Below are 15,901 nucleotides of genomic sequence, written 5' to 3' on the forward strand. Positions count from 1 at the left end.
AACATTCACGAAAATTCAATCAAAACTTTATCTTCGACTAGTGCCAGCATTTGCTTTCACTGTCGAATTCGATTGGTGCATCAGAACACAAGTGGGGATGCGTGGGACAATCATTTCAAGAATAATCGTGATATCCTCGGGGTGGGAGCAAGTAGATCTCCGTCCTCCGTCGCCAAACTTGTAGCGCTAATACTCGGGCCGAATTACTTCCACTTCCGGTTACAAGGGTCCGAAACTCGCCAGCTTAATTTTCCCAGAATTGTACTTGATGCGAATCAGATTTACACTACGTCTACAGCTTTGAAGACTTCCCACGAAGAGTCAATCTATCGTAAGCACCTGAAATGACGGTCTGGTGGTGTGGTTTAATGATAAAAAGTGACACTTCCCTTATTTATTATGACTAAGCGGAAAGACTCTTCTTTCTATGATCGGCACCGAGACATCGTCCCGGCCCGCGCGCTAATTTGGAAAATTTCACTGACTTGTTAGTATACCAGGATGCATGGAACCAAGATCTAGCTGGATCAGTATAGTGAAGCTTCTGACCACCCACCCGACGGTACTCAACCCCAAAATCGGTGGTATGATTAAGTGGTGGAGCTCGTGGTATAAGTAGGTTATTTCTTGACTAACAAATGTAGTGGAGGATAAGATTACACCTATCTCTGCTCCAAGAGTAAGAGCTATGTACGTGGGTTACAATTTGATCTTTGGATTTGAAAGGTGATCTCCAGGGCTGGGAACGATCAGGTGATAGATCAGAATAGGTCTGCGGCATATGTTCTGGCTTCTAGCCATGATCAAATAAACGTTTCCCTCTATTTTTCTTTTCGCTTCATGAATATTACACCCACGCCTAGGGAATGGGTCCACCGTAGTATACCTAGGTGAAGGCACATATCGCATCGCGTTACCATCGTAGTGGTTGCTGTGGACCTATATCGTGGAGCCTGTGGGAGGTTTTCCCGGCACCATGCTCTACATTTGGCACAGGCTGCGTTCTGTTATATCGTTTCTGTAGTTGGTCAATCGGTTCCGATTTACCCATTTGCACTATTGCTGCTGTTGTCTTCAATCTGTGATGATCAACTTACCTAGTCAATACCTCAACCCTAACGATAAATCAATAACCATACTCCTAGCCCTAGTCCTGATCTCCTATTCAGGTTTGTGATCCATCCCCTGTAGTGTCGAAATAAGGCGATTGAATTCTGGTGTCCGATAAGATGAAGTGGAAGCTAATTTAGCGTAAAGAATTGTAGGATGTCTTCTTTCCAGGCTCCGGGAAGGTACGTCGGCCATAGCTTCTTCTATTTACTAGGAAAGCATAATTTGCCATAGACAGGACAGTGTGCAGTGTCTAGCTGCAGGATGAGGGTGTCGAATGATGAAAGAGACCATCAGAAACAAAATGAACTGCATCTATCAAAATGAATGGGTCGTATCTCTATAGCATAAGAAAATCGGATCTTTTTAACCTTTGGATGGAAGACTGAATAATCAATAAAGACAGATATGAGTATATGTAGCTTAGGAACAAAGGAGATGTGGGAATTGCAGAATGTTTTACCTTCGCCACAAGGACTCGGGCACTGTACAACTCAACATGAAGGTATATAATGAATATCGAGGCAGCCCCTGGGACATGGGTTGAGCAAAGGCTACACCGAGGTAGAAAAGATCTATGATGCGAGCGAGACAAAAATTGGAAGAAAAGACAAATCTAGGAGAAATGAGATCAAACAAGAAGAATCGATGAGAGAGGTTGATCAGCAACAGATTGTGATCAAAGAAAGCAACCAAGGTCAAATCGGGGGACAGAAGTAATCACACGCAGTATAATGCGAGATTCCAGCTGTTGAAGCGCAGAAATAAGGGTAGAATAAACTAAGATCATTCGGCCTTCTTAGAAGCTTTAGTTCTGAGCTTCATCATCAAGTAGACCAGAGCATATGAACTCAGCACAAAGATGACCACGATGGCCGTATCGCGCCATCCGTCAAGGTACTGCGTCAAATTGAGGGTAGCGAGATAATTGGATCCCTCGGAGTACTGGCAAACTTGACAGTTGGATGTGGCGTCAGGGTTCAATAAGTTGGCCGAGGCTCCAGAAGTACTGAGATAGGAGGAAAGATATTCCTGGCAGGTGGAGTTGCCAACGGGGTCAAATATGGCCAGTTCTTCGGTCTTGCACTTGACTTCGGTATCCCAAATGGTGAAAACCAACATACTTCCCATCAGGTAATTGAAGGGATTGAGGTAGTACAGCCAATACCGCCAGAAGACATTTATTGCGGCATAGGGAACGAGGACACCACAGAACATGACCATGATGCCAATCAGCAGCGGATTGGCGAGTGAAGCAAAGACGGCATTTGGGGCATATGCAGCGATGAATTGGCCGATTCCCGTGTACAAGAACTCATACACCAACATGACGAAGAAGGTGGCGCCGGCTTTGTTCGAGTTGCTGCTGAATCCCACGGTGTAGTACCAACAGACATAGTATGAAACACCGCAGATGCAGAGGTATGGGAACTCGGACAAAATGAGCGCGGTAACAAAAGCCTTCCAGGAATACATGCGAGATTTCTTTTCACGTGCATCGTAGATGTTCCTTCGTTCAATGAACAAGGGTTGGAGTTGATTTAGCACACCAGGTGCAACGAAAACAAAATTGAAGACGGTGAAAAGTTTTAGCTGTAAGTCATTGACCGAGTCGCCAATCATCCAGAAGGAAAAGCCATTGAACAAGGCGGATGAAACATGTAGAAGAACTTTGTTGTTGATGTAATCGGTGTTGCGATAGAGGGAAACGTTCATCCGCTGAGCGACAATCTTAGTCTGGTCCCACAAAGATAATGCGAATTCGTTCAAGTCTTCATCAACCGCAGGTTGTTGACTGGCCTCTTTGATGATTTGTTCGAGCTGAAGGCGCTGGTGAGTATGCTCTGGAGATGCTAGCCAGACTTGGTTCCAATCACGATCAGAGATATGCCCAGAGACAACGTCGATCATATATTCCGCGGGATTGCTTCCAGGAGGACATGGCACGCCATTTCGTTCAAAGTAGTCCTTCACAACCTTACCATTATCACCGATATCACCGAAATAGACCATTTTGCCACCCTTGGCGAGCAAAAGTATGGTATCGAATTGGGAGAAGAGCTGGGCAGAGGGCTGATGGATGGTGACCAGAATGGCCTGCCCAGCATCAGCAAGTCGTCGCAAAAACCGGACTGTATTATACGCGGATTGACCATCCAGACCTGAAGTGGGCTCATCAAGGAAAATCAGAATTTTGGGCTTCGAAACAAGCTCAACACCAATAGTGACACGTTTCCTTTGTTCAATGCTCAATCCAGCTCCAGGGGTCCCAATAAGGGTATCAGCGATATCATGAAGCTCCAATAAATCGATAATCGTGTCAACATAAGCGAGCTTTTCTGCAGTGTTGCTACCTGCTTGGCGTAATAAGGCTGAAAATTCAAGGGCTTCGCGAACAGTGGTGAGGGGTTCATGGACATCAAGTTGCTCGCAGTAACCAGCGGATCTCTGGAATGAGACCGAGAGAGGGCGACCGTCAACCATAATAGAGCCATGAATGGTTCCATCGGTTTTGCGCTGGGCAAGAACGTCGAGTAAGGTGGTTTTACCCGCTCCAGAGGAACCCATGAGAGCACCCAGCATGCCGGGCTTAACCCATCCGTAGACATCATCTAAAAGCACTCGGTCACCTGATGGTGTCTTGACCGTGTATTTGAGATTATTCCATGTGAAAACCGAGGTGTTTCGCATGAGCCCTTGATTCATTGCACCGCCGTTGCTGGGAGAAGGTGCGCCCTTGGGCCTTTTCTCGTTCACATTGAACTGAGACTCTTCATCTGTAGCAGCCCGGTGACGTTTCTGAAGTTCACGTGGAACGAGAGAATTTGTGCCACTCTCAGCCTTGTCACGCCAGAGAGAGGTACACACAATAGTGATACAAACAAACAGGACCCACCAGCACCAGACAATGCCAAAGTTTCTCCAGACGTGCGAATGATTATAGCTCAGGGAAGCGAGATATTGGTCGCCTGTCAATGAAGTTTGACCCTGGATTGCCCCGCCAACGCCGGCGCATGAAGCGTATCCTGCTTCGTTAGTGTAGTTCCCACCGTTAGGCACAATGTTTTCATTGACACAGTCAATCTGCTTGTTGTGAAATTCGGTGGCAAGCAAGGCTTCGAAGGAGTAGGCCAAAGGGTCAATCCAATAAATCCAGACAAACCAAGGATGCATTGAAGGCTTCGAGATCATATACCCTGTATACATGACAAGGGCGGAGATCATAAAACCAGAAACCTTGGATGCCCCGTCGAAGGTGCTGAAGCCAGCACCAATGGCCCTGAACATGGCTGTGACACACTTGAGGAATTTTCCGGTTAGCTTAATGTACTCCTGCAGACTGCTGGCAATTTTCGTGGATGGATTGAAAGGAGAACAATCAAGCATACTGCCTAAGAGGGTTGAGAAAGACTAACCATGGTTGTAGCAAACAGCATGATCCAGTATGTGAAAAATGCAGCAGCTGTCGCTGTCAAACCGACCATAAAGTAAACGACGATACCAAAGACCGTGATTTGTATCAGGATCAAAGGAATATCGGCTGCAATTTGAGCTATGCAGAATGCAGCCGGATGAAAGAAAGCAAAAGACTTGTGCTTAATCAAAACTGGACGGCCGGTGAACGAATCGACGACCTCGGACATACTCATTAGGGCGTTGTATAGCAAAGAGAAGAACAGGGTACCACCCTTGATGAATAGTCCGGAAGAATCCGCCGATGCATTGTAGAACAACGAGCCAGCAATCAGAGCTTGGATGAGGGTGGAGACCTGTTTGATGAACAATGTTGCAATATCACCAAAGATGATCTGATATTGCCGTTTAGCGCATGCTGCGACCTGGCTAGGAAAGCCAACTGTTGTTGGCCCTGCCGATCCGAGCCCTTTGTGTTTCTCATGCTCTACACTGGCTTTGAACGCTTCGGTATTCTCGCGAGCCTCGGTGGAGTTGGGGTAGTCGTATGCTTTCAGCATTCGGTCCTTGATTGGGCATTTTTGATACTTCTCCAGGATTGCGGCCGCATTCTCGGGGAAGGTGGTGAAAGATGGATTAATTTGACGCTCAGTTGGGACAGTCACACCGGTCAAGTAATCAGCGACGTTGGCGCCTTCGCCACAGATGAAGCCGAGGCTTTCCATGAAGGGCTGGGCATCAGCCATTGGGCCGTAGTAGATCTGCTTGCCTTCATCAAGCACAAGCACTTTATCAAAGAGATTGTAGATTCCGTTGCCAGCTTGGTATAGTGTCACGATCGTCGCCAGTCCATACTCGTCGGTCATTGAACGCAGAGCCTTGGCCCAATCCAGCGCAGAGCTGGCGTCGAGGCCACGGGTGCTGTTATCCCAGCAGAAGACAGATCCGCCGGTCGCGAGACACTCAATAATTGAGACACGTTTCCGCTCCCCTCCAGACACGCCACGCACGTACTCGTTGCCCACCTTGGTATCGTTGGTATGGCTGATGCCCATTGACTCCATTAGGAATGCTTTGCGTTCTTTGCGGTAGTCCTCAGGGGTCTGGTTTTGGCCAGACTCAGCGCTCGGAGGGACGTTCAGGGGAACTTTGAGGCTTGTGGCGAAGTCCATAGTTTGGCCGACAGTGAGAGTAGGAAAGAAAAGCTCGTCTTCCGTGTTCATCACAATCTGGCCGTTGTACACGCTCGCTTCTTCACTGGTCATGCTGCCGTAGAAGACCTGACCTTCGACTGAGGCGTACCCTCTGCGCCGATTAGAAAGCATCTTCAGAAGCGTGGTACATCCAGAGCCTGGCCGGCCCAATACCAGCAGCATCTCGCCCGGCTTAACGCAACCATGCGACGCATCCAGGATGGTGCTGAGGCCTGGTTTGTTGCGTTTCTCTTGTAAAATTCTGACCGCATTGAACTGGGAGATGACATTCTCATTCACGGAGGCATCTGCACTGATTCCCTTGACAGTCAAGTCTTTCCAGGTCACGCCCAGCTTCCGTTCCGGGAAGCCTTGTGCCAGCTGATTCTGGTGTAATTTCTTCACCATGGAGTTCAGCCGCCATCCCTCACTTTCGACCGGGTCTAAGGTTTCCTCGTCGGAGTTGTTTTGATCGGACTCAAGGTCATGAGGGTAATGTTCGTTAGGTTGGCTGAACTTGCCCACCTCCGAGGTAGGCGTCGGAGCCGCCATGCCAAGCGATTGATGGAAGAAGGCAAAAAGAGACAACGAGGAGGGATGAGGGGAAAGAAAAAGTGAATTTAAAAATATATGACGAAAGAAACAGACTAACACCAATGCATAAGAGAGTGTAGGTAATGAAGAGAGTGTAGGTAATGTTAGAAAAGTTTTTGTGCCCGAGGCTTAGAAGTAAATCAGCTTTTTATAGTCTTTATAATTGATCGGATGGCTGCGGCCCTTCTAATTACTACTTATTGTCACATATTGAACTAGCGTGGCCAAAAGACTGACCCACATCGATCACCAACCCAGATATCGGATGCCGGAGAGATCGACGGAGACATGACCGCCGCTTACTTTCCGGTGCCGCTTAGTCAACCCCAATAATCCATAAATGCAATCAACTGCCGTAGGGCTTTTCGTGGCTTTGAATACCCGTTCTGAATCGGATCCCCGGGTCTGTCCAAGGGTTTGACCTCTATGATTGGGTGTACGGGGGTTTGGGGGGGCGAAACTGTAAAGTAAATACCCTTAGCCGGTAGTTTAGTCTAGATTTTAAAAGTAAAGGCTGTACCTGCAGTCATCATATTAACTGTTGCCCGTTTCGAAATAGTACACCCTTCACAACTCATGGCATCCCGCACCACTCGACCAGGAAAATACACGCCACAGGCCTGTGACTCGTGCTATCGGAGAAAGGTAGTGTTCTTGCCTCTCTCAGTCTCGAATGCCCGCTCTGACTGCTGCTAGATCAAATGTGACCCCTCGTTGCCGCGATGTAATTACTGCGATCACCACAACATTCTTTGCACATTCACTCGTGCCAATAGACGGAAGCGAATATCTCAGAAATCGATCATGCAGCAAACCCAGGAGAAGGAGCAAGTGTCCCCCCTTGCCGAGATACATAAGGACGAAGGCACGACTAGTTCTCAGATCACCTGGATAGGTCCTCTCATTGGCCTTCATTTCTCCGGGCTGAAGCAGCCGCCGGTCACCCTGGTCTGGGGTGTCCCGAAATTTTCATCCGAAGCAGAATCATGGGCTCGATCGCGGGCGGGGCAGCCCATGTCATTTGCAATGGCATATGAGCGGGAATCCCTCGCCCAGCATTCTTCCCACCAAGACGCGGAGATAATGCAGATGAGAGTGCACATGTTAACCCCATTAGAGCTCCCAGACCTCCAGTTGGTTGATTCATTTCTCCAGGTATATACTGAATCTGGATTGCGACGGCGGTATCCCGTCATTGATCCCGCCCTGTTTCGGGAGACGGTTGATTTGGCGTATAAGAAAGTCTCAGGCTCACCACTTGCAGGCAATGCTAGCAGAGCAGCATGTATTTATGCATTCCTGGCTATGAAATCACTCATCTGCGAGGACGAAGATCAAACATATGCCCTAATAGACGTGGAGCTATGTACTCTGAAGGCCCGTTGCCTGATGGCAGAAGCCCTGAACGAAGAAGCGTCGCTGGAGACCCTACAAGCAGCCACAATGCTAGTTAGTATGTCCCTATCATTCATTCCCGAAGTAAGCTTATCCGCGATTGTTCAACAGGCACTGCACGGGATTATTTTTGGGAGCTTACAAACAGCCTCATTATTCAATACCGTTGCTGTCCGCCTCCTATTCATGTTAGGAGGGCACACTTTGGCACCGGCTGCAAATTTGCCCTGGTGCTTTGAGTCATCCGCGATTATTTCTCAGCAACTTCGGAATCTCTTCTGGCTTTGTTACGTGATCGACAAAGACGTATCCTTCCGAGCGGGTCAGCCACCTTGCATCAATGACGCTGATTGTGATCTCACGTTACCGCCCCACTATTTTGAAAGTCTTTACTCTGCATACATCCCAGAGGATTTATTGGGCCACTTTACACCTACTTTTCCCTTTGATGTCCGGTTAAGTATCGTCAAGTCACGAATCTATACAGCGCTGTACGCACTATCTACGGTTCAGAAGTCCCGATTGGATGTTGAGCAGACCATTCGCTCTATCGAGCACACCTTGGGTACATGGAGGATATCTCTGCCTAGTCAGTGGCGGCCCAATCCGGTTGGACTGATCATTGATTGCCCCAAAAATTTGAATCTTGCTGCAAGTCTTTACTTGACTTGGTTCGAATATTACCATTGCGTCTGTATCTTACACTTGGTTCGCAGCCGCTATGTGATCCCAGCTGAGTTTCCTTCTACTGCTGGCTCCAATGCCATACGTTCACCGTTGGAAATCTCAGTAGAGGCCAGCCGGTTGATGCTGCTGCAATATGGCATTCAATCCTGTCCAGAACTTCCGGAAATTTCCTGGTATGATTTGCCTTTGTTTATGACTTATTGTTCCAGTCTTAATAACATTCTGCAGGATTGTGACATTCCATATACTACTAGCAGCCATGGTCATCTTTTGGAATATTTTGCAGAATCCATCCGCTGGTCACGCGTGGCAAGACCTTCAACTACTTAGGGGAGCCAGTCGGAAACTTGAGAATCTCTATCCAGCATTGAGACTACCCTTTGAAAGGATCTATCATACATATTTCATATCACAGTATGCCAGAGAGTTTCACCGACTTGCTAAACACGCCATCTTGGGCACCCATGATCCAGATGTCAGTCTAGAAGAGCCAGTGGACAATGAGTGATAATATGAATTGCAGGATCTTTGTTCTACCATGGCCAAAACATAGACCTTCATGGAAATGTTCATTTCGTTTTGTCGACACAAATTGTATCCACGCAACAGTGTTTAGCTAAGGCACACAAAAGTGGACAAGCAGAATAAATAGTAGACAGCAACAGTTCACCCTTTTGACATAATGCAGGATTCTTAGCTACAGACACATTGATGTCACTCAAAATCTCAGCCCCCACCAATAAGTCCTGATTCTCAAAATATTCACTAAGCGCGCCCAGACGACGGGCCGTATTCTCTTGATCATTATCTACCATTGAAGCCTCCCAAAACTCACTGTGAAGCCGGCATCTATTGATCATGTCCTCGACGGCATACGTCGACAAAGTTCAACTCTATTGCATCGCCCCGAAATACTGCTCCTGGCGTCATCCGGAAAGCGATAACGATTTTCCTCGTCACTTCGCTCAAGGCCTGGAACTGGTCGGCAATTGTAATTTACTTGCTACGCGCGGAGATAACACCATCATCCCTAAACATGAACGGACTTTGGATATCCGCTGACTCATCTGCAGCCGCTGGTGGAAGGCTCGAGACCCCGAATCCGGCTTTAGCTCCGATTGTCTCTTCTCGGGCTTGGGAGACCAAATCCTTCCGTCTGCATAATCTAAGGTCAGTAATTATAGCTCGGTGGAAGTCATTCAACACAAGGCGTCGGAATTGAATACAAGATATGCAAAGCTTACTAACGGACTAGTTAGTGAAGAAAGATGCACTGTGGCAGACTGAGTCGTACGTAGAATGTCGGTCAACTACCGCTATGACTGTTTGAGATAGGCTTGTTCATCGTTCATCCAATTTCCCCTAGTATTTGTACGGTAATCGGGCCGAAGTCGGAAATACATATGGCGTCGTAACGCGCCGGACCACGGATTATGTATGCCGCTGAGATCGCTCAACCGAACTTGAGACCTTAATCAATCATTAGATCCTATTGAACATGTTCAATACTAGCCAGTACATTGGTTTCTCACTTTTTCACTGATCCTTAGAGTAGGAAAGTAAAGTAGATACATGTATTGTCCTTTTGTACGTCTTTGGGATCACCTGAAACTCGCTTCCATGTAGATCTTCTGCAGATCATCAAAAGGAGGAGGAGGGGAATTCCGTCCTGTCCCGATATTGGATTGGGTTAGCCTCATCTTGTAAGTTTTATCGTCCAGTCAATGACACCACATAAGGCTCTGCACAAATTAGGGATGTGTTGCTCACCAGACTCAACTAATTTTACGTACCGATGTGGCTGTTTTTACCACTTAAGATGATTACAGGCGTAAACTACACAATTCGTGGAAGTCACGGTCCTCCCTAATATTGCTTCTATTTACCGCTAATAGGCCACCCGTGGGGATGGGTGGGTGTAGCCTGACATTGAGCTGGGAGTATAGCTCAAAGCCCTGCCCATGATGGGTATGAGCATCGCTAAAATGGGCCACCCGTGGGCTGTGGCGAGGTCTAAGTGGGACTAAGATTTTGCTAGTCCTGTGGGGCTTATCACACACTACATACCGGCGGGGTAATATGCTTTCTGAGTTTTTTTACCTCCTAGAATACCATAAGCCCCACCATCAAATAGCCTGGCCTTTGCCTGACTCGGGAATCCATTTAGAACGCAACTTCCAGCCACGGAACGGAACCTGCAGCAGTTCGTTTCTTCCGAGGAGAAACTTCACTCACGGCTGATAGGGGTTACTAAGTGGCAACGGAAAAGCCCAGAGGTTCTGCAACAAAGTCAATGGTTTGGTTGTTGTCAGCTTGCTTCTTTCAACTAGGAGCCGGAATAAAGGAAACGACATGAAGACGATCAACCTCACTTTGTCAACCTTCGCGCCATTCTAGACGATGATTTGCAACCATAGCGGGAGAGCCGCCCTGGAAAAGGAAAAACGGGCACATTACAAGTAATAAAGGACTGTTTTGCGAACCATCGTCAGCCAAGAAAAATTGCACTCTTTTGATAATTCAAACCACAGTAACAAAGTGGCTGCTAGCGACTCGACCCAAGCGATTTCAACTTTGTTTGACTGCCAGCAAAAGCAGAAGTAGATACGATGTCAGCCAAACAAAGTTGAACAAAAATTATTAAGGCCTTGGCATATCGGAAAATAGATTCACAGTACCGGCTTCTGTCAGACTCGGGTACGGATGGCTTGAATTTAGCTCCGAGGCACACAATATTCGACGCTAGTAGATCTGCAATATATATCCAGTACGCTGGAGTATCTGATTGATCCTGCATTTTATTACATTGTTTGACCGTGCCTATGACACGAGGTGCCCCTTTTTATTCCACTGCACTGCTTTATTGCTGACTCAGCAGAAGGCTCGCGCTTTGGGCTGATTTATGGTCTTGAATCTTGACTATGATCCAGGGTTGTAAATTGGCACTATAAATCCATCCAATGGTGGAACACCAGAAGGCAAATTCTCCATTCAAAGTATTGATAAGAAGGAGGGGGCAACTAGCACTGACTGGCATTACGGGCCGGAAGGTAGAACTCAATTTCACGCTGTTGTCAGAATTGATGGATGCTGTGTAGAGCAGTCCAGGAATAGGCTCAAATCACGAGCTATAATCTCTCTGAGCTCAAAATTTGAAGGTATATTAGAAGGTAAGACTAATGAGGCAGTTTGGGCGGAAGAAATCGAGCAGCTTAGGTTTACTTTGTACCTCATGAAATTTCTTCTAGTATGAAGTATAATACTTGAAGCATACTGAAGGCTAACCGTAATTTGATTACCTGTATTAGTAGCTGGACTTGCTGCGTGTCCGGATATATGTTCTTGGCGAACTGATCGCTGGAAATGGCATTGGAGGTCTGTGAACAGCCGATGGAACTACCGACCTCCGTGTCCTGCCGCGGGTAGCGATCTCTGCCTTGTACGATAGAACAAATCCTGATTCCAATAGAAAGTCAGGAGCAAAAAGTTTAAAATGGCCTAGTGATCGCCAAGGTGGAGCTAGCATGTAAGGAAAATTGATGATTCGATTCCGGTGCTTATTCTAGACATAGTGTATCGATTCACAATTAAGAGAAAGATTGCTCTGAAGAAAGCCACTCCTCCCTTTCTGCGTCTTGCTTATTCTATCACACTTGCATTTTCTTCTCTTCTTACATTGAATATTGGCTCGCCTCTTCCTACTAAAGCCACATCCGTAACCGCCCAACCTTCAACACAACTGGATTCCCACTTGGCCACTCCCTTTGGGGAACCAATCACTCATATGATCTACAGAGTGATATCTCAACATCAAATTCGTCATTTCATCATCATCCCTACGTGGCATAAGCTACTTGGTCCTTCCAACTGGCTTCGTTCCCCGGATTATGAACAATAGCAACAAGCGCTTTAAACAAGAGCCTACTTTTAGCCTTTCGAGTTTACACACCACCTGGCACTCTCTTCTGTCTCACTTTCCAATATAACCCTTTTTGAATACCAGTATATTATCGTGGAGATGCACCAAGGAGTCTCACCGCCTAGACATTCGAAATGGGATGGCAATGGCCGCAAGAGGGTTTGCAAAGCATGCGATCGGTGTCGTTTGAAAAAATCAAAGGTTTACCATAGCAAATGACAACCATTCTTCCCGAACAAAGCTGATTCTCTCGACAGTGTGATGGATCTAGTCCATGTTTGCGATGTCGAGGAGATAATGCCATCTGTTTCTTCGGGGAACGGCAGAAGACCCATGATAAAGTGTACCCTAAGAGGTGAGCTCGAGACTGTATCTAGTTTCTTTTCAATGGTGTGCTTTACTGATCTTTCCCTGGTTGGAACAGATATGTTGAGATGCTTGAGCAACAACAAGCTTGGCTAGTTTGTGGTCTCCAAGAGCTCTACCGACGAGCCATTGATGGCGAGGGCTGCCTAAAAAGGCCGTTGAAACCTGGACACGACGGCTACTCACTCCTGCAAGACCTGCTCAACCATCTTGGTGTACTCGACCCCTCCAAGGGCGAGCTTTTTGAGGAAAACCCCAAAGCAATGCTAGAAGAACTCGGGGGTACAAGTCCTCAAGTTCAATGCAACGATTTCTCCAAATCCGGCGCTGACAGCACCCAGTCACCTGTTGCACGCTCGTGCTTCTCATCAGTTGCCACTCCTTGTCACACCATGCCGTTGGCCCCGCCTATATTTAATCCCATGGTCCCCGAGCTGACCTTCGAACCCGAGCTCCAAATGCCCACCAATCCTCAATTCGACACACAGACCATGGTGATGCAGCAGAATATTGTCAGTACACTCGCATTGCAGGAAAATGCACAACGGCAATGTGGCGATACCGAATTCAACCCATTCGACAATATTGACCTGGTCACTAGACCTGACCCTAGAAATCTTTCCCTTGAAGATGAAGAGGTCCTTTGGTCGAACTTACCCTTCCAAGTCCCGATTACTTGTATGTCCTCGTTCTCACATATGGATCTGAAGAACGACTACGACGATTTCAACGAGTTCAACGAGTTTGTCAATCTACACCCAACAGAAAGCATCTTCAGATAAGAGAGCTTTGCTCTCTTGGAATTTTTTTGTATTTCCTGTTATTCAACTTCGTATACTGTGGTGACATGCGTACAATCCAACTTTTATACTCTCTTCTTTTCTCTTCCCTCTCTTCCCGTTTAGCACACTTTTGCTTCCCTCATTTGTCAAAGCTACTGACCGTCAGTAAGATGAGCTTTGTGAATAACCTGTACCGACCCAAAAGTGATTGGGAGGTGACCCAAGTCGAATTTTTCCAGTTGTACTATATGATATGATGTTACGATTTGCGGAATGACTGGAGAATTTCTAGAGAGCAGTTATCATCTACTTTACTTGAAGAAGCTGGAGAAAGTATGCATAATTAGTCTCATACATGTTATTGAAATCTTTGGTACATGAATAAAAATGTTATCTTGCGTAGAAGATTGTCCGTAATAGGTCGGAAGTGTGCTCATTGCTCAGAGTTGCCCTATTTCTGCCTGATAAAACAACGCTTGTGTAGAGCCATGAAAATGCTCTTTGTTCTATCCCCGTTTCGTAAAGATGCACAAACCAAACTCATTCTGCGACATGCGGGTCCAAGAAAGCTGAAAAGTTCTGATTCCGTACTCGTCTGACGCACGTTGATCACACCGACTGAGGCTTCACCTATCAGGGGCACTTCTCAATTATTTACCGAGTGACCAGCAGCTTACAAGTTGCTACATTGCATCGTAGTTAGTACCTTCACATCTGATTGGTTCCACTATATAGGTCGGGCATTCTCCATCTGCCCTCCATTATCTGCCCCACCTCGCAATTAACTCCCTAGGCGTCCCTACAAAGAATCAAGTTCATTTAACTCGATCTTCACAATGCATATATAGCCACTCTCAATTCCTCTCAGATAAAATGTATTCAAATTCCTTTGAAGTACAACACCAGTCAATGCGTTATTAAATGCATTTTTGACATCGACTTGTCAAATACACACTATACAATCGTTGCCTACTCCCACTGCCAAGGCTCTCGCGTAGAGCAATTATTGAGCGAGCCGCATTAAATTGAAGGACAAAAAAAAGCCTCCGGTGCGACATTTCACAGTAATCTCAATGAGATGCGGCACGCTTAACGATTCAGTTGCGCTTAGGTCTTGGCGGTGGGGCGAGGAAACCATTGGCAAAGTGAGTATTGGCCAAGGCCAATTTAAAATGAATGTTGGTAGCGAGAATCCCCGCTATTTCTCCACAGTGTCGATCTGTTTCGCGGAGCCGACGGGGCCGACGGGGCCGAAGGGTCGATGATCACGCGTTGTTTTCGGGAGTGCAAAATGTATGCATGAACGCATGTCGGCATTTTTGAATTTATCATATCTAGCGCAAATTTAACAAGCTAGTATAAGAGATAATCAATAGGTGCAAAAGCGGGGATCAAATTGGAGGATATAATCTTAGTGAGGTTCCTTGTGAAGATCATCATTTCTCTAGTGTTACCGAAGTTCGGCGGTTGCAACGCTCGATTCCAGACAATTAAAGACAGAAATATAGGAGATGTATGTCCAAAGAGTGAATTTATCTCGAATTCTATCAATTATTGAAAGGGTGTGCCTCGTCCTTTGCCGATGCGCAAGCCGCGCTCTGAATGAAACTGTCACTTAAAATAGTCATTTGAAATTAAGACCAATGAACAGACTTGCTGGCAATCCAATTATTACTTGCAACTATTCCATCTCAGGAACCTTTCCATTGTCAATCACACCATTTTGGTCAGAGTGTACTGTCCATTTTCAACCGTATCAAGTCTCTCGTCACTAAGCAGCTAGTGGATTCCTACCCACACTAGTTACTGTCGCTTGCTTCAAAGCTGTATAGAACCTATATTGTTATGCCTCTTAATGCCATCCTTTAACTTTCAGCCCTCAATTTGAGGGGGCAGATCTCGCAAACGGGTTCTTTGTAGTTTGCGCTTAGTAATAGGGAGAAATACTTGAACGTTTGAAAAAGTCGATAAATACGAAAGTGGCCAAGTGGGAAGTTTGAGCTTGAGTATAATTTCACGTGCTTTCTAGATAGATATTAACGACTCTTCACAGGGAGTGCAGAATAACAATTGTACCAATCAGCTTATTGGAAGATTCAAAATCTGAATGCCATGTACTGAATTTGTTCATGATGATCACTTGAGTCACTGACACTTGACATGTCGCCTTAACCTACTCGCTGAGACCTGAACGCGTAGCTTTATTCACATGACCCGCAAAGCAAAGAAATTTGAAATGTCACCAACAATAAAATGCACTTTATATTTCCCTCATCCCATCTGAACCTTCTTCTTTGACAATCTCTGGGAACAATTTACGAAGCTCGTTCACTGGAGACAAATCCGAGAGGAGGCGGGCAACGCAAGATTTTGATTCTTGTCGAGTGCCAGGACTGATAAAACACCATCAGGAATCTACTAGAGGTTCACATTACCTTCCA

General features: G+C 46.4%; 3 protein-coding genes across 3 annotated transcripts; 2 read left to right on the forward strand and 1 right to left on the reverse strand.

Annotated features, from left to right (window-relative positions):
• Positions 1-1,896: 1,896 nt before the first annotated feature.
• N7520_000613 (pleiotropic drug resistance family ABC transporter) lies at positions 1,897-6,269 on the reverse strand (the record flags this gene model as incomplete). The annotated part of the gene is made up of 2 exons (XM_057134548.1): positions 1,897-4,443; positions 4,527-6,269. The coding sequence occupies 2 exons, from the start codon at positions 6,267-6,269 to the stop codon at positions 1,897-1,899; spliced, it is 4,290 nt and encodes a 1,429-aa protein (XP_057000484.1).
• Positions 6,270-7,115: 846 nt separating this feature from the next.
• N7520_000614 (fungal specific transcription factor domain-containing protein) lies at positions 7,116-8,901 on the forward strand (the record flags this gene model as incomplete). The annotated part of the gene is made up of 3 exons (XM_057134549.1): positions 7,116-8,271; positions 8,440-8,566; positions 8,622-8,901. 3 exons carry the CDS (start codon positions 7,116-7,118, stop codon positions 8,899-8,901), a joined length of 1,563 nt encoding a protein of 520 aa, XP_057000485.1.
• Positions 8,902-12,411: 3,510 nt separating this feature from the next.
• On the forward strand, positions 12,412-13,460 carry N7520_000615 (Zn(II)2Cys6 transcription factor domain-containing protein; the record flags this gene model as incomplete). Its single annotated transcript, XM_057134550.1, has 3 exons — positions 12,412-12,513; positions 12,570-12,667; positions 12,737-13,460. 3 exons carry the CDS (start codon positions 12,412-12,414, stop codon positions 13,458-13,460), a joined length of 924 nt encoding a protein of 307 aa, XP_057000486.1.
• Positions 13,461-15,901: the final 2,441 nt, after the last annotated feature.

Source organism: Penicillium odoratum (assembly GCF_028828045.1).
Source record: "Penicillium odoratum strain IBT 22623 chromosome Unknown utg000001l_segment0_segment0, whole genome shotgun sequence".
NCBI classification, from domain to species: domain Eukaryota; kingdom Fungi; phylum Ascomycota; class Eurotiomycetes; order Eurotiales; family Aspergillaceae; genus Penicillium; species Penicillium odoratum.